The sequence below is a fragment of the Drosophila yakuba genome, chromosome 2R, assembly GCF_016746365.2.
Source record: "Drosophila yakuba strain Tai18E2 chromosome 2R, Prin_Dyak_Tai18E2_2.1, whole genome shotgun sequence".
In the NCBI taxonomy this organism is placed as follows: Eukaryota; Metazoa; Arthropoda; class Insecta; order Diptera; family Drosophilidae; genus Drosophila; species Drosophila yakuba.
Genome location: NC_052528.2, coordinates 21,607,870 through 21,626,369, shown reverse-complemented (window position 1 = coordinate 21,626,369; position 18,500 = coordinate 21,607,870). Strand labels below are relative to the sequence as shown.

Genomic DNA, 18,500 nt, shown 5'->3' with positions numbered 1-18,500 from the left:
AGATTGCCATTCGGGGCACAATAGAGGAGAATGTGCAGTGCTCTCAAACGCATTCCCAAAAAGCTCAAGGGGAAGTGGCCGCAGCAGAGGCATCTCCGATTCTCTAGATTCCGGATCCGGATATACGGGGAAGTACAAGGATCCAGTCTTGCAGCAGGGAGGTTAACAAGTATGTAATATATTTAAATGCAAATAAAAATTCCCTTTTATCCGCAGGCCAAACGAGATGGGAGTGAACTGAGTTGAGCAGCCGGACGAAATGCGAAATGCAAATTAACATTCGGAATGTGGAACGGTTTGTGCTGCTAATTTGCATAAAGCGTTGGCGCTCCGAGCGTAAAACATTTTTACAATATTTACGAAATTGCAATAATGTTTGAAAAGCAGAACATCGGTGGCGATGGAAAAATGCGTTTTGTCCCTTTATTCCTTGGTTTTTTTTTTGCGATGCGGCAAATTGTTTGCCGGCAAACGGACGACATTCCTGCTGACAGGCGAACATGTTGCAGAAGTCCTCCTCCTCGAAAGGGAAATACAAATTTATGGGCCAAACAACAGAGTCCTGTCAAATCAAATGGCAAACGGAAATGCCGGAGGCCTTATGCCAGCCAAGTGCGGCGTTATGGAGCGGTGTGTTATCCCTTTCAGAGGACATGGAATTCTACTCCCTTGCCAGAGAAACCAGCTGAATTGGACAGTTGAAATTAATCAAGGACCTACTTTTATCTGCCTTGTGTGTAGGGATGAACGACTCTATATTTACAGTAAACTAATATGGACAACTGATAAAAAGTTAATTATCATGCAAAATTAACCACTGTTAATCAGTGGATACAGCAGAGCTCCCATGGTTGGCATGGTTGGAATCCCCCCTTGACGGGCTCTATAATTAGGTGATAATTTCTGCCTCTGTTAAAAAGCAATTATTTATAAGAGGCCTAATGAACGAGGCCTCCGCCCAGATGCACATCCCCCAACCCCAGCCCATGTGGCATATAGTAGATGACACGGGCAACATTGTCAGATGAAAGGGAAACGCGTTGCAATGATCTTGGATGATGCAGGGGAGAGATCCCGGTGACAGCTTCTTAAGTTCCATGCCGCCACGGGCACAAGATTTGTGTACCAGCAGCGTCTTTCGGTTTGGGCCCTGTCCAAATATGTCACACAATGATGGATACATCACTTGGATCATAAAAAAGGGGCGCCATTGAAATCGAGAAGCAGCCTGTGGGGGAATCAAAACTGGGAACTGGGGTAATAATCACACTTGAGAAATAATGTATATGTGTTTATTTCATAAATAAATCAAATTATCATAGAGTTACGGATACACAATTTTTATTTCGGCTGTCACTGGAAATTTTCCGATGATTTAGAAACGATTTCTCTAGAAGCTATAGAAATTGTTTTTAGATCTCGCAAAATTTCTAATTACAACTCAGGCGAAACCGATCAGAGCGACCTCTTTAATTTGAAAGACAGTGCCTTTTTCAAAATGTTAAGTTTGAGATTAATGAAACTGATTGAAACAGCTCCTATCACCGATACCTTCACTACCTTGATGCCGACGGTGAATCTCCTCCAGAGGATATCCATATCCCAGGAATACTGGCTCCTCATGTCAGAAGAAACATATTTCAAACGGAATCGACTAGGATTGACTCACTGCCTCACAACCGAGATGCCTTCCACTGCAGAATTGTGAACATTACTAGTGATATGATCAGGCACAGTATGAGAACTGAAGTTCCCAGTAGAACACCAGCAGTTGCGTTGGTCGTGATGACGGAGTTCACTTCCCGGTTTGTGTAGTAGTAGCCCGATTGCATATTCTCCTCGTAGTTCCTGGCGCCACAGTGCTCCTTGAGCTCCGAGGTCAGATTCATGGCAAAGTTGTAGCACTTGCGGTGGCTATGTCCGAAGAACAAGTTCTTCGATTCGCCATCGTCAGTCTTGCAATTGAGATTGTGCACATCGGTCATTCGAAGGGTACGGCAATTGGGCATGTCCGTGAAGCGAAAGAACAGCAGATAGCTGGAGTTTTGGTTATTGAGTTGGTAAATGCTGTAGGGATCCTTGGGACTGATCAGACGATTGCGATACTTCTTGGTCAGGGACTCTGGCACGACGTCGGAGCAGACGTGGGTCATCGAATCCGAGAAAAAATCCTTGCAAAGCGTTTGAAATTCATTGATTACCAGCATTTCTCGCGGTTCGATCACAACGGAAATTTTGAATAACTTTTCGTCTTTTTTATGCTGTCTATTTAAGTCTATACTCGTATTATGAATTTCTGATTCACAGCAATGTGACCTGCTAGCCAGACTTGTATAGATCTTCAGAACCGGATTGAACACCAGCTGGGGATCAAGGTCGAAACAATTGTTTGTTTACAAAAAACTGTTGGACAGATGTTTAGCATAAGCCAAGCTTAAATTAATGACTTTGTCATTCTTCTGCAAATAAACATATCGCACTTACGCAGATTTTTGTAACTCTATAAATGGATTAAACCCATCACAATTGTACATAAATAAAAAAACGAATTATTTTCTTCATTGTTTAAAGTACTGGTGAAAGACAGTTGATGGCTTGAAGTAGGTGATCAAAACAAAATATTAAATCGCAGAAGGGTTCTTCAAATAAAATATCCCCTCAGGCATTGGAAAAAAATCAAAATAAAACCAAAAGAGTCGGTGAAAAACATTTCTTTTTTTCATATAAAAAAAAAACAAATGGAAACCAATTAATGAATGATAGGCTTGATTAGCATAATGTATATTAAATGGAATACAAAGTGTTTGTGTGACTAAGCGAATGTGATAGCCGAAAAACAAAGTCCGGCGAAATTGTATACCTATAATTATTCGCATTTGTTGTTTGTGTTTTATTTCATTTTATATTATGCTAATATGAAGCGATACTCTGGCCGAGTGATTCCCAAAAACCCACAATAGATGCGTGAGTCTGCGGAAAGGTTAACCCCAAACTCCAAAACTGGTCTTCCCGAGGGGATGGTCATGGAATGATATTGTGTTTTCGATGGGTGCGATTTATTAGAGAGAATGGAACCGGCAGGCCAACACACCTGACACCTAATTCCGCCAGAACCAGACGAGCAGGTTGTTGAACCAGGCGAATCCGTTTATATAATAGGCTGCCAAATCGAAATCGATCAACAGTCCGAAACGGAAAGATCTAAAGTAAACAAGTCATCCAAGATGCGAGCTGCCATCGTGTTCGTCGTTGTGATTTTCGCACTCCTCAGTGTCCTGGAGGCCGTGCCCGCTCCCCAGTTCGGATATGGTGGCTTCGGCGGATACCCTGGCTACGGCGGATTCGGAGGCGGATACCCCGGCTACGGCGGATTCGGTGGCGGATACCCCGGCTTCGGTGGCTTTAGACGCGGCGGTGGTTTCGGCGGAGCCAGTGCCTCGGCTTCGTCCTCGGCCTCAGCTGGCGGATTTGGCGGTGGCTTCTACGGATAAGAAGTCCAGAATATAGTTAAGCTTAAGCCTGTTCAATTTAAATAAACCAAATTAATATTCCTATGACTCCGAAATCTGTGATGTTGTTTTTATGGGTGAAAATTTGGATTCAAAACAAAACACAAATATAAATGTACAAGGTAAAGTGTATTTTTAGAAGAAGTACAGACCCATTTGTTTGTGTATTAAATTCATTTGAATTTCCAAATTCTGTGTGGTCAACATTTTGCTAGTGCAACAAACATTTAAAGGTTTTTGCAAACAGAATGCAAGGAACTTGGCAGCCCAGATACAAACTTTCACTTGGCCGAAAAATTTGGATTTGGCCCAGCTGTGTGGCTTACATTCGCCTGAGCCGCAAGTAAATCAATGCAGAGGCCTTCGTCCTTCGTCCGTCGATGCCAAAGTATGGCCAAAGGATGCCAAAGTCAGGTCAAATCCACAGAATGTGCATCGAACTTGGTTCAACGACTTTGCGGCATCATTAAAAACTTTTGCCCGGCATCTTGAGCAGTCCTTAGCCGTGGTCCTCACTGGCCTGACTCCGGCATTTTGGTCGCACACATCTGGAGGGCAATAGCTTTCTATATTGTTATTTTTCAAATTTATGTCCTTCGGCAGAGGGCAACACAGGAAGGGAAAAGGCCAAAGAATGCAAGTTAAGCTGAATAGCTTCTTTGCCTGTTGACGTTCACTCAAAGTTGCATTGATGGACGCGGGAGTTTGGTCCAGCTCCGGCTTCTCCTTCTCCTTACCCTTCTCCACCACCAGCCATTCGACGTCGCGGCTCTGGAACTGATGTTCGTCCATTGTGTCCTGTGTGAGAGCTGTGTGTCCTGCGAGTCCTCTGTGACTCGTGTGGCCACTGCACAATGCCGCCTCCTTCTTCTGCTCCTCTATGGCCTCCATTCATGGCAGTCCTGCAAGTCATGGGCATTCAAAGGCATAATATAATAACGCGTTTATGTCCTCTCAGCGATTTTACGATGCCCGTTGCTGCAACGGCCGAGCCAGCATAATGATGACCGGTCAGAAGTCACCAGGATATGAGCCCCTCAGCTGTGTGAGTAATGACACAGTTGGATGGTTCGCATGAGTAAGATCTTCATTGCAGCATCTATGATAGCATTTAGTGTACTTACTTCACCTCTGGCAAACAGTTTAAATATTATACCATTGCAACTATCTGTGTTTGGATTTTTTTAGCTATTGAAATGATTTTGCACCCAATTTCAAACGCCCTTCTAATCCCAGCCAATTTACGTGTGTGCGGCAATGGCAATGGCAATGGCAATGGCAATGGGAATGCAAATCAAGGATTCTTTTCAGCAACACGTAAAGGGCGGATCCAAGGATTTTCAGGGGTGGAGGCGGTATGAAGTGCAAACTGTTCGCCTAAAATATGTCAATCGGAATGTAAATCATTGCGTAATTTGCATTTTGAGCAAATCAGCTCCAATTGAAATTGTCGATGCCCGGTGCGGCAATTCCCCTCGATCCACAATCCCTTTGCTTCTGTTGCTGGCAACACGTGAGTTATGGCGACGATTTTGACAATTGTCAAGCGACGGGCCACGCCCACCGCCCAGCGGCAATGGGCGTAGAGCCGACGCATCCGTTACGTGCGTCTATATGTTTGCCTCTCGATTCGGGCGCCATAAATCTTGGCTCTTGTTATCCAACATAATTGTGTTGACGTGCCTCGATGCGAATTTAAATCATGTTAATATATATATTTATAGGGCCGACTGCCGCCAGAAGTCGTCTGTCGCACATTGAATGAGCTCAGTACTAAACGTCATCATTATATGAGTTTGAAATATAAAAGGCGTTATAAAACCAGTTCTGAAAACATATTTTTTCTACGCTTAATAACAAACAATGATACAAAGAAGAATGCTATAATTTTTACAAATTCTTATCGGAATAAATCTAGCTTGCTTGCATATTTCATACAAATGCTTTTATATGCAAGCACTGTTGATTAATTAATTTTAGTTCCATTTCAATTTGACTATTTTTAATAAAAGGATTGGGCGATAAGCCGATTGTAAAGGAAAATGCCTTTAAATTCCAGATACCGCAAACTGAAACAGTGCACAACTTGGATGCACGTTTTGCCTGCAAAAAGGAATTTGATTCACATTCGGCGTTTGGTAAAAACGAATTTATTTCGAAAATTATGCTTTGATTTATTTTATTTCGTTTTTATTTATGCCTCCCTTAACTCTAAACTCACCCATTTCACCTGCTGCCATGCCCAGCATTTTCCCACTGTGTGCTGTGTGTTGCGTGTTGTGTGCCTGTGTTTATGACGCAACTTTCATCACGTACAACGTAGAGCAGATGTACATACGCCAAAAAGTATGCAACAGCAAAACGTGATTTCGTTTTAAATTTCAACTGCGAGTGCTGTCAAAGCTGAATTTATTTGCAGAACGCATTCATTTGGAAATTATCGAATAGGAAATTATTGGCTGCCGCAAAACAGAGTTGCCCGTAAGCGCTTACAAATGTTCCTCGGCAGAAAATAGTTTCCTACAAACGATTTAATAACATTTTTTAGTTAGGAGTAGATCTCAAATCGCACAAGCATTACAATTACTTTCCCATAACCATGTGAAACTGCAGTAGAACTAAAATATAATACAAAATGCTGCTGATCATGCCAAACCACATGCTGCGATCGGCTTGGAAAAGGCCACAAATCCAGAGCTCCAACTTCGAACTGTTCGCGTAGATCACATAGGAACTTATCTGAAATGGAAGTACTTGTATGAGCATCTATACAGGAAACAACAACGAATTCAAATACCTCTTTCGTCCAGCGAATTTCGCTCCAGGAGTGCTTGGCCGCATCGTGGTACTTCACTGCCACATCGCACATGTAATCGATAAGGTAGTAGTCCAATATGCGCACATGGTACTGAACACTTCCGTAAACGACCCATAGCCAAGGGGTGGGGAGGTCAAAGGTAAACACAGTGCCCCAATAAGCTTGGATCACACCAATTATAAAGTGATCGAAGCGGGTGGCCAACATCTGGGGGGCGTAGATTTTATTCAAATTTAGAGCTGTCCTGGTGAGGGAAGTATGAAGAAACCAGAGATGTTGCAGCTCCCTTTGATCCCTAGGCGATTTTGATTTCACTATTTGGTCCAGACGGCGGTTCACGCAATCGAAGCCACGAGCAATGTGCCACAAGGCGAGGAAATAGCCCATGGGCACCATTTCCAGGATATTGTTGGCATTGGACAAGAAAAAGAATCTGACTATGTTGACCCACACCAACACATCGCACGAATAGAACAGAAATATGACTTCAGTGATACACAGCCAAGACAACGTGAAGAACTTCAGGAGCAGAAGCATCCTTAAGGACCTTCGTATACCGTCTCTGCCCTTATAGCCACATCGCTTTTCTTCTCGGAATAATGTGCGTAGCAATGGCTGCATTTCCTTAAACGCTGTATCGCGAAATCCTCGTGATAGGAGTGTGTATAAGATGACCAGGAAGGACACCGTATACCTTATGTCATTCGTAATCAAAATTAGTTGCGGAAAGTGCCTTTTCGACTCGAAAACCGATCGAACTTGCCACATACATATGGGAACCATGCCGAGCGTAATGATATTGGCGATCAGAGCATAGGTCCGCGAAAATAAGGTGCTGTAAAACTTTTGCCTGGAAAATTGTTGCGATGTAATTCCGATTGCCAGGGAATAGCGGAAGTACAATTTAACTATCCAAAAAACCATATCGACGTCCTTCGTGCACCAGTTTGTAAAATGGACTGATGACAGTTGCTTTGCTAATAAGCACTCAGTCTATTTGATTAAGCGATAGAAAAGCGGAAGTGACAGATATGAAGAGCATTACCCAAATTAATGATAATACAAGGGTTAATTACTGAACGTCGAAAGAAACTCCGCTGTCATATGACTCTATGAGATTAAAAATATATTGTTGCATACTCTTAGACACCTTTGAAAAGTATTCACAGTATTCCGTACTAGTGGCTTTTGTGACCACCTCGCATTACAAGATGAAACTGAAACAGCATGATGGAGTGGACTATAATAGAGCCCACCATTTGCATCCAGGTCGCTTTATTAACGGGGTAGAGTCCACAAACCATCAGATCCAATCTCGTGCTGCTTTCGTAGATCAAGTAGGAACTCAGCTGAAAATTGAAATCAACTTTAGATGGAAAGATGGACTTCATAGTTGCCCACCTCGTTGGACATGGAGCCTTCGGTGGGAAATAACTTCGGCTGCCTTTGGTATTCGGTGACCAAATTGCAGATATAGTCGTTCAGAAAGAAATCTACACTCCGTGTCCAGTAAAGTAGAGATCCGAAAAACTTATCAAAGGAGCGCTCCTCGTCGGAAGTCGAGTAAATCGTGCCCATGCAAACGTTTATGACAGAAAATATGAAGTAATCAAATCGCAGGGCAAGCATTTGGGGGCCGTAGTGCTTGTTTATTCTCCGGGCTGTGTTATTCAGCTTTATATGCAAAGCCCACAGGCTGCGGAGTTCGTCTTCTTTCTTCTTCAAGCCCATCGATTGTGAGCAGACGATCTCCTCCAGCTGCTGGTTGACGAAGTCAAATCCCCTGGCCACGTGCATTAGCGAGACGAAGTAGAAGAATGTGGTGACAATCAGGATAGTTAGGGAGAAGTTAATCAGAAGTCCATTGAAAAAATAAGACCAGTTTTGAGCTCTCCATTGGTAGATGAAAACCGCCACAATATACGAAAAGCACGAGTAGGTCAATGTAAATGTTTTGATGAGAAACATTCGACGAATTAGTGAATTCATTTTCTTTCCCGTGCGCAACATTTCCCGATTCACTTCGAGTGTAATGCGCTGCAAGTCAAGCAACATGGCGTCCCTGTACCATCTCGTGATCAGGATGTAGGCTATAGTAATATAGTTGGTTGAATACAAAATGTATGGAATGAACGTCATGTAGGAGGGCATCCATTTCGCAGCCTCCAACATCTTGGCCGATTCACAGAAAGCCTGCGGCAGCAAAGTCAAACAGATGGCATTTATAACCAAGCAATATATCCGAGTAGTCCGCGACTGCTTGAATTTTCCACCAGTTACTTTGTATGACGTCATGCCGATGCACACGGCGTATACGTTATACGCTTCACCTATCCGCCTCATTGCTGGTAACCGAATAAACCGCTTGCGATGGGTTTCGTAGTACAACTAAAGTTAGTGGCTCGTATTTTCCATCGCCTAAATGCTAATTAGGAAAAGTGTTAGTCCGCAGGGCGATCTAAATCAGCCTTAGACACATCGCTACAATAATATTTGATGACCAGTTTTCTGCGCGCATTATATGTACATGTATTTCTATTAAAAAAAAAGTATTTTCCTAGCCTTTTTAACTGTATTTTATATTAAAAAAAATATATATATTATATGCACTACACTTAATTTGATCTCATTTACTTAGCGTCAAATGAAACTGAAGCAACAATGTAGCATGGCAAGCAATAGCACCCATCATTTCAAGCCACCTGCCTCTGTTGGAAAAGTAAAGTCCGCATACCTTCAAATCCAGTCTCATGCTGCTCTCATAGATCAGATATGCACTTAGCTGTAATTATAGCATTTACTTTGGAACAATATAAGATACATTAGTTACTCTACCGCCTTCTGGTTCAATTCTCCTTCGACGAGTTCGTGTTTCGGCTGATTCTGGTAACGTGCGGTCATGTCACATATGACATCGATAAGGAAGAAGTCCAAGGTCCGAACAAGGTATATTAGACCCACATGAAGTATATTCAGACTCAATCCTTGGAACATGCAAATTATTCCCACGTAGCCAAATACAACAGAGAATAGAACGTATTCAGTGCGCGAGACGATCATCTGGACTCCATAGACTCGACTTATTCTGCTGGCCATTCGACTGAGAGTCCAATGAAAGGACCACAGATCTCGTAGTTCCTCCTCGAAATTCTCAACATGACTTCCTGATTTTGTGGTGGTAAGGTTTTTGATCTCTTGATCTACAAAGTCATATCCTCTGACTATTTGCCAAAAGGACGTGAAGTAAAAGTAGTTGCTGACGTTTAGGATGCTGTAAGCTATGCCCATTAAAGTTACTTCAAAATATCCTTTTTTTAGAAATAAAAGTGATATGAAAGATCCCAGCGTAAGGTAGGTGAGGGCAAACGACTTCAAATATAGCAGTTTCTTTAGTTTTAAGTTCGTTTTCCTTCCAGCCAGCGCCATTTTGCGACTTAACTGATTGGTAATGTCCATCAAATCATATAACATACTATCCCGATACGGGCGCGATATCAGAATATACACTATGACTGCATAGTTAACCGAATAGACAACTAATGGAATTATAGACATCATTTCCGGAAACAAGGACGCCATCATCATTTCCTTTATATCTTCATACCCAGCACTCCAAGCCATCCAAGCCAAAATAAAGACAGTTCCTATGTTCCATGCCAGGACATATGCCTCGGTCATCCTTGATTTCTTCAATTCGCCTCCGACTATCCTGTAGGATGTCAGGCCAATGAGCTGGGCGTATCCGTGGTAGATCCCAACTAGTTTCTCCATTATCCTGCCGCTGGGAACCACTTTCTAGCTGGAGTTGCCCTATACTACCACTCTAGTTTTCATACTTTGGCATGTGTTTTAAAACTAATTAACCTACCTGCTTACATCAAAACTGCGCACTCACGTATTCCGATCCACGGCAGGATTATGCCAGCCATTAACCTTACCACTATTTTCAATAAATGTAAACAAGATCTGAAATTGTTGATAAGACTTGTAAGAGCGAAGATAGTACTTCTTTAACAACATGAGTTAAGGAAATTAGTTTGATTGCGCATTTAAAAAGCATCATACCCGATTAGACATGTTTGCACAAACTTGAAATTTAAAGCCGTGTCAAAACAAAGGATTTGCATTTATGGCCTTGTTTACCAAACTTCTCACTAACCCTTTTTGACCTTTCGACCCAATGTCAGGTACTAACTTGATTGGGGGCCCAAATCCTACCTGTCTGCTATATAAATATGTTGGATAATGGGATCTGCATATCATTCGCTATCAGCTGCTCAAGAAGTAAACTTACAAGAATGGAAGGTCCTCTGTCGTTTCTCAAAGTGGATCCTGCTTGCCTCATTCTCATTGTTTTAGGTGTTTCGCTGGTGGATTTCGTGGTCAACAATTGGTCCAGTCCAAAGGAAACTAAATCCTGCCGCCCGTCAAGCCCCGCGGTTTCTGCCAAGAAGAACGAAAAGTGCGAGAATGAGACTCCTTTGGTCAGAAATCTGGGATTGCGACATCGCGCTAAACTTCTAGCTAGCGTTAAACGGCGACTCGATCATCAATTTTAAGAAAACCATATTGTAGATATAATATATAAGCAATTAAATATATAAAATATAAAAACTAAATAAAATGTTTACACCGTATAAGCCCTACTTGTCTTGGTTATTTTTCTTTACGTATTGGGCGACCTAAAAACAATTTGAATATATCGATTTATTGGCGGGCTTTCGATATTTTTCCTAAGAAGCGAAGTGCTGCCAGATGGCTTCGTTTTTTGCTAGTCTAGCGACGCTAATAGTGTGTCTACGCTTTTAGCCAAATAATTTAAATAAACAAAAAACGCATATAAAACTATATGCTCCCATTACTAGCTGATTATTTCCCATGTGCGATTGTAAACATTTTATCGCAGCTTCATAGTTTGTAGTGTTGTAGCAAAACTCACATAGAGCTAGTAGCCTATTTTGGCTAGTTCTAGTTGCAGAGCATCTCTATAGAACCAAGCTGTGCCATCACTGTGGGTAGTGTTTATATAGCCGGTTTTTATGTTGAGGAATTTGATAAAGTCACGTTTCCTGGCGCGCCGCAGAATGTCCTGCTTCTCGCATGTAATGAACCCGATAACGGGGCAGAACTCCTGGCAGGAGCGCGGCGATGACTACGACTACCACCTGGAGGTGGCCAACGCGGGATTCGGCGACATGCTGCACGACTGGGAGCGGAACCAGAAGTACTTCGCCGCGCTGAAGAAGACCATCGCCGGGATGCGGGAGGCGGGCAGGGAGGTGCATGTCCTGGACATTGGCACTGGCACGGGAATCCTTTCAATGATGGCTGTGGAAGCTGGAGCAGATTCGGTGACCGCCTGCGAGGCCTTCCTGCCGATGGCCAATTGCGCAGAGCGGATTTTGGCGGCAAACGGAGCTGGCGACAAGGTGCGACTCATCCGAAAGCGATCCACGGAGATCCAGGTGGGCGAGGATATGCCGCGGAAGGCCAATCTTCTAGTGGCCGAGCTGCTGGATACAGAACTGATAGGCGAGGGCGCCATCGGCATATACAACCATGCCCACGCCGAACTCCTAACCGAGGACGCACTCTGCATTCCAGCGCGCGCCAGATGCTACGCCCAGGTGGCGCAATCTCCGCTAGCTGCGCAGTGGAACAGCCTGAAGACGATTGCCAACTTGGACGGCGAACCATTGCTGCACCCGCCAGAGCAGCTGAAGAGCTGCCAAGGAGAGGCGGCTCTGCACGACGTGCAGCTGTCCCAGCTGCCAAGCTCCGCCTTCCGCCCGCTCACCGATCCCGTCGAGATCTTCCAGTTCGACTTTCAGCGCAAGCTGGAGCGAGAGAAGCAGCGGGCGCAACTACTAACGCTGCAGTCCAAGCAACCTGGAGCCGCTGAGCTCGTCTTCTACTGGTGGGACATTCAGCTGGATGATGGCGGCGAGATACTGCTCAGCTGCGCCCCTTACTGGGCGCATCCACAGCTTAAGGAGCTGGCAGCTGAGAAGGGAAAGGATCACCCGCTGGCCAATGTGCTGCCCTGGCGGGATCACTGGATGCAGGCCATCTACTACATACCCAAACCCCTGCAGCTGGTTGAAGCAGGCAAATCCTTCCACCTAAGCTGCCATCACGATGAGTACTCCCTCTGGTTCGATGCTCGCGAAGAGGCGCCTACGAAGAGCGTGCGGCGTCATACCTGCACCTGTGACCTGCACATGACCTACTCACGCAGCAGGATTGGCCAGATCAACCAGTCTACTCGTAACAAGCGGTACCTGCGCTACCTGGAGGAAAACATTGAGGCGGAGAAATCGAATGTCTTGGTCCTCGGAAACGGCTGCCTGCTTGGCCTGGCTAGCTCTGCTTTGGGTGCTGCCTCCGTCCTTCTCCATGAACCCCATCGCTTTTCGCGCAGATTACTGGAATCGATTGTAACGCACAACCAGTTGAAGAACGTCCAGTTTTTGGATAAAGTCGAGGAACTGGAGGACTCTCAGCTATCGGCGCTTACTCACGTTTTCGCTGAGCCCTACTTCCTCAATGCGATTCTGCCGTGGGACAACTTCTACTTCGGCACCTTGCTCACGAAAATCAAGGACAGGCTGCCGGAGAGTGTAAAGATTTCGCCATGTTCGGCGCGCATCTATGCTCTTCCCGTGGAGTTTCTGGATCTGCACAAGATTCGAGCACCCGTTGGCAGTTGCGAGGGATTTGATCTGCGCTTGTTTGATGAAATGGTGGAGGTACGACTGCAATTCGTTACTAACTCGTGGTTAAATAATTGAAATAATGATCATTTTTCTTACAGAGATCAGCAGAGCAGGCAGTGTCCCTCGTGGAGGCTCAGCCCCTCTGGGAATACCCCTGTCGCGCACTATCGGAACCCCAGGAAGTTCTCAACGTGGAGTTCAGTAGCTTTACTCAAGAGCACAGCCTGAAAGGCAGCATAGAGCTCAAGCAGTAAGTTATTCGGCAGTACTGTTTTGCATAGCATTAAATCCCATTCCTTTTCAGTCCCGGAACTTGCAACGGAGTGGCCTTGTGGGTGGACTGGCAGTTGGTGGAGGAAAACAGCCCGAGATCCATTGTTAGCAGTGGTCCTAGTGAACCTGTTGTTCCCGGCGAGTTCGTCAAGTGGGATATGTTTGTAAGACAGGGAGTACACTTTCCAAGGAGACCCACAGGAGGCATAACGCATCTCGAATGGAGCACGGATTTTAAGCCAGTGTTGGGTGAACTGAACTTCAGCTTTGGCCAGAAGAAGCTTTAACATTTTATCATTTATTCACAAAAATTTGGAGAAATTACAACGAGCAATGAACGTCAGGGCAAATACAATGAAAAAGTGAGTAATAGGCATATCTAGTCCTTGGGAATCTCGTTCTCCATGCGAGTGAGCGTTATGTTCCTGTCAGTCTGCGAGGCGTTGGTCACCTTGGAGCCAAACTCTCCGCCTCTGAGACGCATACGCAGATCCAGTGCCCTGATGTCTGTCATCAGCGAGTGCTGCTTGTTCTCCAGATCCACGTCGATACGCTTGCCGTGCTCCTCCAGCAGACTGAAGTTGGTCTTGCTCTCGTCGATCTTGGCCTGCAGCCGGCGTCGAATCTCTCGCAGCTTCTCCACCTCCAGGCAGAGCATGTCGTGCGCCTGGTCCATGCACAGTTCCATGCCAGACCTCTGGGCACGGTTCTCCAAGCGGGTCTCGGCCAGTTTCAGGGCATCCGTCTTGTCACGCAATGCATTCTCCGAGGTACGGATCTCGCACATGGCCTTCTCCATCTCCTCCTTCATCTTGAGCTGCTGCCACTCCAGTTCGTTCCTTGCCCGCTGCGTCTCGAAGATCCGCTTGCGGATGGTGTGCTCCGCCCGCTCCTGCTGCGACTGGAGCATGTTGCGCGCCTTTTCGCGGCACACAAACAAAGCCTCCCGGATGGCGTACGTATCTGCCAGCTCATTCTCCGCCAGCAGCTTTATGTTCTTCACGTTCTCCAGCCACGACTCGTATGAACAGGAGCTAAATGGGTGTGTCGTTTCGTTATCTAGCTATGGAGACATACCATGTTTGACTTACTTCTTTGGATTCCTCGTCGGATCCGGTTTGTAGGAGATGTTGGCCGAGTTGCGATCGAGAGCCAACTGCGAGTTGTCCAGCTGCACCGCCTCCACCTTGAACTCGATCTCCAAGCCGATCTTGAAGCGCACTTCCTCCAAACGATTCAGCTTCTCCCACGCCTTCTGGCATCGATCGGCCAGCAGCCTCTGGTTGTTCTCCAGCACGACCAGTTCGTTCTTAATCTCGGTATCGGCCTCGTCGTAGGTGATCTCCGATCCGAGGCGACCATCCCTCATGGTCAGGCACTCGGCTATCACGGAAATAGGACCCGCTAGCGCCTCTAGCTCCCGTTCCGTGGCATTCTTCTCCTCCTGCAGCATGAAGATCTCGCGCTCGATCTTCTCAAAGGACTTTGAAATGATATCTCTCCAGCGATTCAACTCGGAGATGCTGAAGTTATAGATTATAAATCGTACATTATAGTATATTATCCTATTGGAAACTCACCGATCGGTCAGAGCTTCATTTGTCTCGTAGTTGGCCCAGTCGCCCTCGATCCTCGTCTCGTTCCGCAGGGATCGGGACGAGTGGCGGATGGCGAAGGCGTCTGTCCTCCGTGCATCCGCCACATTCCGCATCTGGTTCACCCGGGCGTACCAGTCCGTCAGTGAAATGTGCTGGAGCGGTTTCTCCATCGTTACCACCGAGCGGAAGGCCATTGTGTTTTCAAAAGTTTAAGTAAAACAGCTGGATTTAATCTTTAACAATTTCAGAAAATATGTGCTCCCAACTAGAAATCTCAAAGTGGAATGAAACGGTTCTCGGAAACATCGATTTCAAATGGTTGTTTGGTCAACGAACACTAGATCTCCAAGGCGCTTGGGTCATTGTCAAGGACTACGGGATTGTGATTTCTGTTCACATGCTTCCATAGTTACATTAGATAAATAAAAACATAATATTTTATAGTTAAATACTATCTTAAAATTTAAAGGCTCAAGAAAATTGCCCCAATAATATATACACGTTTTCTAGATATGTAATAATTTAATATAATATTTGACACTGATTACATAATTGTGTATTTTTATTTAATATATTTTGAAGTTATTTGAAAATAATTTAATAAGGTTTTATATTTTTGTACCACTGTGGTTTTGAACCTTGCTACATCCTCAGCAAAGTTTCCACCCCAACACCCACTCTAATATCTTTTGGTATTTTTCCGCCGGTCTTCGGTATTTATCCCCGTGATCGCCTCTTCGGTCACACTCCCGCACACACGTGTTTTTCTTTTCAAGCGTTTTGGTTGCCGCGTGTTAACGGACCAAATCACATTTCGTTGAAAGTTGTATTAAAAAGTGCAAGTACAGCAGCATAAAATGGGCAAACCAGGTGCGTTAAATCATCCTTTAACGATGCGAATCAAAGCAGGCGATGCAATTGCTTTTGGACGCCTCCAACTTAACCTCTGAAAACAGGAATATTCAAATGCGGCTCTTTTCTCTTGCAGGATTCAGTCCACGCGGTGGTGGCGGCGGCGGCGGAGGAGGAGGAGGTGGCTTCCGTGGGCGTGGTGGTGGCGGCGGAGGAGGCGGCGGTGGTGGCGGATTTGGAGGAGGCCGTGGACGCGGTGGCGGCGGCGATCGCGGTAGCCGTGGTGGATTTGGTGGTGGCCGTGGAGGAGGTGGTCGCGGTGGTGGCGGCGGCGGCGGCCGTGGTGGCTTTGGAGGACGCGGCGGTGGCCGTGGTGCCGGAGGACGTGGAGGCGGCGGTCGCGGCGGCGGAGGACGTGGTGGTGGTGCTGGCGGCTTCAAGGGCGGCAAGACTGTCACCATTGAACCTCATCGTCACGAGGGAGTGTTCATTGCTCGCGGCAAGGAGGACGCCCTGGTCACCAGGAACTTTGTGCCCGGATCCGAGGTCTACGGCGAGAAGCGCATCTCCGTTGAGGTTTGTTTTTCAACTCCTTACGCACTTTACCATTTCATTCCTAGCTTATGATGAGGTTGTGCAGGGGTACAGAACATGGCATCATGTGGCCATGAGCAGCCTTGGCAGCCACCTGTGGCTGTGTGCACTCCAGGTGCACGTGAAGCAGTCGCGGGGCTCCAAGGTCTGCTTAGAATAATGCACAACTGAGGCGCATTCCTATCTACTTATCTATCCCAAAACAAACAGAACCCAAACAAGTCCACCATTTTGAAATATGAAATTCAAATGCATTTTTGAAGCTACCTGAAAAATCCCAGCCCTTTTTAAATATTTTACTCAAATTACTTCTTTATTTCTGTTTGAATTAAAATCTATTATTTTTTTAACTTCCTTGCAGACCAATGGCGAGAAGATTGAGTACCGCGTGTGGAATCCCTTCCGTTCCAAGCTGGCTGCTGCCGTTCTGGGTGGCGTCGAGCAGATTCACATGCCGCCAGGCTCCAAGGTTCTCTACCTGGGCGCCGCCTCCGGAACGACAGTTTCCCATGTGTCCGATGTGGTGGGACCCGAGGGCCTCGTCTATGCCGTGGAGTTCTCACACCGATCCGGTCGCGATCTGATCAACGTGGCCAAGAAGCGCACCAACATCATACCCATCATCGAGGACGCTCGCCATCCGCACAAGTACCGCATGCTGGTGGGCATGGTGGACACCATTTTCGCCGACGTTGCCCAGCCGGATCAGGGCCGTATTGTGGCGCTGAATGCCCAGCACTTCCTGAAGAACGGCGGACACTTTGTCATCTCGATCAAGGCCTCCTGCATTGACTCGACGGCGCAGCCCGAGGCGGTATTCGCCGCCGAGGTGAAGAAGATGCAAGCCGACAAACTGAAGCCGCAGGAGCAGCTCACGCTGGAGCCATATGAGCGAGACCACGCCGTCGTTGTTGGCGTCTACCGACCACCGCCCAAGCAGTAAGCAGTCGTCTTCTACTGGGTTTAGTTTTAAGGCTATTGTACTAATACAGACGAGTTGTATTAAGTTTCTTTTAAATATAAAACCATAGTTGTAAAGATAAATCAAAATGCACACTATTTTTGTAGCAGACGTACAAAATATACACAGAAACCAAAAGCCAATGTAACAATATGGAGTTCCTATGTAAGCTGAAGCTGAAGCTGAATTTTAGGGCAGATGAAAGCGAATCTTAGCAAAATGTGGTTTTTGAAGAGGTATTCTGTTAATTCACGCTTGTATGAGCTAGTTAGTTTGTTTCTGTCTGGACCTTTCACTGGATTTCGCTTGCATGTTTTATTAACTCAGCAATACTTCAATTGTTTGTAAATTACAACATCTTTCTTAAGACCCAATCATCCAATGTATAACAAATATTATGAAAGCCTGTCTTAAGAACGATACACAATAAATAAAATAAGTGCCAAAGAAAAAAAAAGAAGATCATCCGATCCCGCTGCGGACAGGATTCGAACCTGCGCGGGTAGAACCCAATGGATTTCAAGTCCATCTCCTTAACCACTCGGACACCGCAACTGTGTCGCCCCGGTGGCAAAGTTCCATGTTGGTATGAAGCCTAGATTTCAGCCCTCCCCTCTTCCACACTCGCCAGGGATGGCGCGCCACATATTCGGACGCGAACCTAGAACGTTTTTGGGGTCGTGTCTCGGCTTAAGCCATTCTTTAAAAAATTGCTGAAGTCGAAGTTTCATTTACGTGGCTATGCGTTCTAATGGTTAAACATTAGCTTAAAAAATAAATCCAAATATTTATTCTATTACAACATTTATTTTAGAATTCTATTAATATAATAATTTACGGGAGGAAGTAATGATATATATAAACATGTCATAAAGAGTAATTGAATAGCTTGTGGTTAATATTAATCTAGAAATTCGAAAGCATATTTCTGCTTTGGAATATCTACCACTATTCATTCCCATTGCAGAAATTTGCAGAACTACCGATTTTTATCTGCATAGAATTATGCAGCGCGAAATATGACATACAAATGGAGCAGCCTTCGATAAGGCTGCGGTGTCCGAGTGGTTAAGGAGATGGACTTGAAATCCATTGGGTTCTACCCGCACAGGTTCAAGTCCTGTCCGCAGCGATGTGCGATGTAGCACTTTTTTTTTTAACCATGTTTAGCTTAGGATG

General features: G+C 45.4%; 9 protein-coding genes and 2 non-coding genes across 14 annotated transcripts; 5 read left to right on the top strand and 6 right to left on the bottom strand.

The window, feature by feature from the left end:
• Positions 1–1,324: 1,324 nt before the first annotated feature.
• Positions 1,325–2,314, bottom strand: LOC6531771. Its single transcript, XM_002092522.4, has one exon. The coding sequence runs from the start codon at positions 2,205–2,207 to the stop codon at positions 1,674–1,676; it is 534 nt and encodes a 177-aa protein (XP_002092558.3). The 5' UTR covers positions 2,208–2,314; the 3' UTR covers positions 1,325–1,673.
• A 734-nt stretch (positions 2,315–3,048) lies between these two features.
• On the top strand, positions 3,049–3,565 carry LOC6531770 (glycine-rich cell wall structural protein). The gene has a single exon (XM_002092521.3). It carries the CDS (start codon positions 3,225–3,227, stop codon positions 3,489–3,491), a length of 267 nt encoding a protein of 88 aa, XP_002092557.1. The 5' UTR covers positions 3,049–3,224; the 3' UTR covers positions 3,492–3,565.
• A 2,527-nt stretch (positions 3,566–6,092) lies between these two features.
• Positions 6,093–7,251, bottom strand: LOC6531768 (putative gustatory receptor 59b). The gene is made up of 2 exons (XM_002092519.2): positions 6,307–7,251; positions 6,093–6,248 (listed from the first exon to the last, which is right to left on the bottom strand). The coding sequence occupies exons 1-2, from the start codon at positions 7,249–7,251 to the stop codon at positions 6,093–6,095; spliced, it is 1,101 nt and encodes a 366-aa protein (XP_002092555.2).
• A 254-nt stretch (positions 7,252–7,505) lies between these two features.
• LOC6531767 (putative gustatory receptor 59b) lies at positions 7,506–8,686 on the bottom strand. Its single transcript, XM_002092518.3, has 2 exons — positions 7,729–8,686; positions 7,506–7,676 (listed from the first exon to the last, which is right to left on the bottom strand). The coding sequence occupies exons 1-2, from the start codon at positions 8,668–8,670 to the stop codon at positions 7,506–7,508; spliced, it is 1,113 nt and encodes a 370-aa protein (XP_002092554.2). The 5' UTR covers positions 8,671–8,686.
• A 221-nt stretch (positions 8,687–8,907) lies between these two features.
• On the bottom strand, positions 8,908–10,700 carry LOC26535424 (putative gustatory receptor 59b). 4 transcript variants are annotated; one of them, XM_039372298.1, is made up of 5 exons: positions 10,622–10,700; positions 10,393–10,549; positions 10,196–10,293; positions 9,163–10,142; positions 8,908–9,109 (listed from the first exon to the last, which is right to left on the bottom strand). In XM_039372298.1, the coding sequence occupies exons 4-5, from the start codon at positions 10,096–10,098 to the stop codon at positions 8,954–8,956; spliced, it is 1,092 nt and encodes a 363-aa protein (XP_039228232.1). In that variant the 5' UTR covers positions 10,099–10,142; positions 10,196–10,293; positions 10,393–10,549; positions 10,622–10,700; the 3' UTR covers positions 8,908–8,953. The 4 variants fall into 4 exon arrangements, with proteins under 4 accessions (XP_039228232.1, XP_039228230.1, XP_039228231.1 ...); XM_039372296.1 differs by having other exon boundaries at positions 10,393–10,552; positions 10,622–10,689; XM_039372297.1 differs by having other exon boundaries at positions 9,163–10,137; positions 10,393–10,552; positions 10,622–10,689.
• Positions 10,604–10,959, top strand: LOC26536218. Its single transcript, XM_015196068.2, has one exon. It carries the CDS (start codon positions 10,626–10,628, stop codon positions 10,884–10,886), a length of 261 nt encoding a protein of 86 aa, XP_015051554.1. The 5' UTR covers positions 10,604–10,625; the 3' UTR covers positions 10,887–10,959.
• A 367-nt stretch (positions 10,960–11,326) lies between these two features.
• On the top strand, positions 11,327–13,686 carry LOC6531766 (protein arginine N-methyltransferase 7). Its single transcript, XM_002092517.3, has 3 exons — positions 11,327–13,076; positions 13,142–13,293; positions 13,348–13,686. Exons 1-3 carry the CDS (start codon positions 11,367–11,369, stop codon positions 13,601–13,603), a joined length of 2,118 nt encoding a protein of 705 aa, XP_002092553.2. The 5' UTR covers positions 11,327–11,366; the 3' UTR covers positions 13,604–13,686.
• LOC6531765 (tektin-B1) lies at positions 13,599–15,227 on the bottom strand. The gene is made up of 3 exons (XM_002092516.3): positions 14,897–15,227; positions 14,408–14,839; positions 13,599–14,350 (listed from the first exon to the last, which is right to left on the bottom strand). Exons 1-3 carry the CDS (start codon positions 15,106–15,108, stop codon positions 13,696–13,698), a joined length of 1,299 nt encoding a protein of 432 aa, XP_002092552.1. The 5' UTR covers positions 15,109–15,227; the 3' UTR covers positions 13,599–13,695.
• Positions 15,228–15,659: 432 nt separating this feature from the next.
• On the top strand, positions 15,660–17,469 carry LOC6531763 (rRNA 2'-O-methyltransferase fibrillarin). The gene is made up of 3 exons (XM_002092515.3): positions 15,660–15,784; positions 15,903–16,342; positions 16,722–17,469. Exons 1-3 carry the CDS (start codon positions 15,772–15,774, stop codon positions 17,301–17,303), a joined length of 1,035 nt encoding a protein of 344 aa, XP_002092551.1. The 5' UTR covers positions 15,660–15,771; the 3' UTR covers positions 17,304–17,469.
• Positions 17,470–17,794: 325 nt separating this feature from the next.
• Trnas-uga lies at positions 17,795–17,876 on the bottom strand. Its single transcript has one exon. It is a non-coding gene; the product is annotated as a tRNA-Ser (tRNA).
• A 495-nt stretch (positions 17,877–18,371) lies between these two features.
• On the top strand, positions 18,372–18,453 carry Trnas-uga. Its single transcript has one exon. It is a non-coding gene; the product is annotated as a tRNA-Ser (tRNA).
• The last annotated feature ends 47 nt before the right edge of the window (positions 18,454–18,500 follow it).

Bases quoted from the DNA above. Each gene is read 5' to 3' on its own strand.
- LOC6531771 (XM_002092522.4), bottom strand. From the start codon at position 2,207: ATGCTGGTAATCAATGAATTTCAAACGCTTTGCAAGGATTTTTTCTCG.
- LOC6531770 (XM_002092521.3), top strand. From the start codon at position 3,225: ATGCGAGCTGCCATCGTGTTCGTCGTTGTGATTTTCGCACTCCTCAGT.
- LOC6531768 (XM_002092519.2), bottom strand. From the start codon at position 7,251: ATGGTTTTTTGGATAGTTAAATTGTACTTCCGCTATTCCCTGGCAATC. The intron at 6,249-6,306 runs GTATTTGAATTC...CTTCCATTTCAG, and splicing joins AAATTCGCTGGACGAAAGAG to ATAAGTTCCTATGTGATCTA.
- LOC6531767 (XM_002092518.3), bottom strand. From the start codon at position 8,670: ATGAGGCGGATAGGTGAAGCGTATAACGTATACGCCGTGTGCATCGGC. The intron at 7,677-7,728 runs GTGGGCAACTAT...TTCAATTTTCAG, and splicing joins AAGGCTCCATGTCCAACGAG to CTGAGTTCCTACTTGATCTA.
- LOC26535424 (XM_039372298.1), bottom strand. From the start codon at position 10,098: ATGGAGAAACTAGTTGGGATCTACCACGGATACGCCCAGCTCATTGGC. The intron at 9,110-9,162 runs GTAGAGTAACTA...CTATAATTACAG, and splicing joins GAGAATTGAACCAGAAGGCG to CTAAGTGCATATCTGATCTA.
- LOC26536218 (XM_015196068.2), top strand. From the start codon at position 10,626: ATGGAAGGTCCTCTGTCGTTTCTCAAAGTGGATCCTGCTTGCCTCATT.
- LOC6531766 (XM_002092517.3), top strand. From the start codon at position 11,367: ATGTTGAGGAATTTGATAAAGTCACGTTTCCTGGCGCGCCGCAGAATG. The intron at 13,077-13,141 runs GTACGACTGCAA...TTTTTCTTACAG, and splicing joins TGTTTGATGAAATGGTGGAG to AGATCAGCAGAGCAGGCAGT. The intron at 13,294-13,347 runs GTAAGTTATTCG...ATTCCTTTTCAG, and splicing joins GGCAGCATAGAGCTCAAGCA to TCCCGGAACTTGCAACGGAG.
- LOC6531765 (XM_002092516.3), bottom strand. From the start codon at position 15,108: ATGGCCTTCCGCTCGGTGGTAACGATGGAGAAACCGCTCCAGCACATT. The intron at 14,840-14,896 runs GTGAGTTTCCAA...CTATAACTTCAG, and splicing joins AATGAAGCTCTGACCGATCG to CATCTCCGAGTTGAATCGCT. The intron at 14,351-14,407 runs GTAAGTCAAACA...ACACCCATTTAG, and splicing joins CCGACGAGGAATCCAAAGAA to CTCCTGTTCATACGAGTCGT.
- LOC6531763 (XM_002092515.3), top strand. The intron at 16,343-16,721 runs GTTTGTTTTTCA...ACTTCCTTGCAG, and splicing joins AGAAGCGCATCTCCGTTGAG to ACCAATGGCGAGAAGATTGA.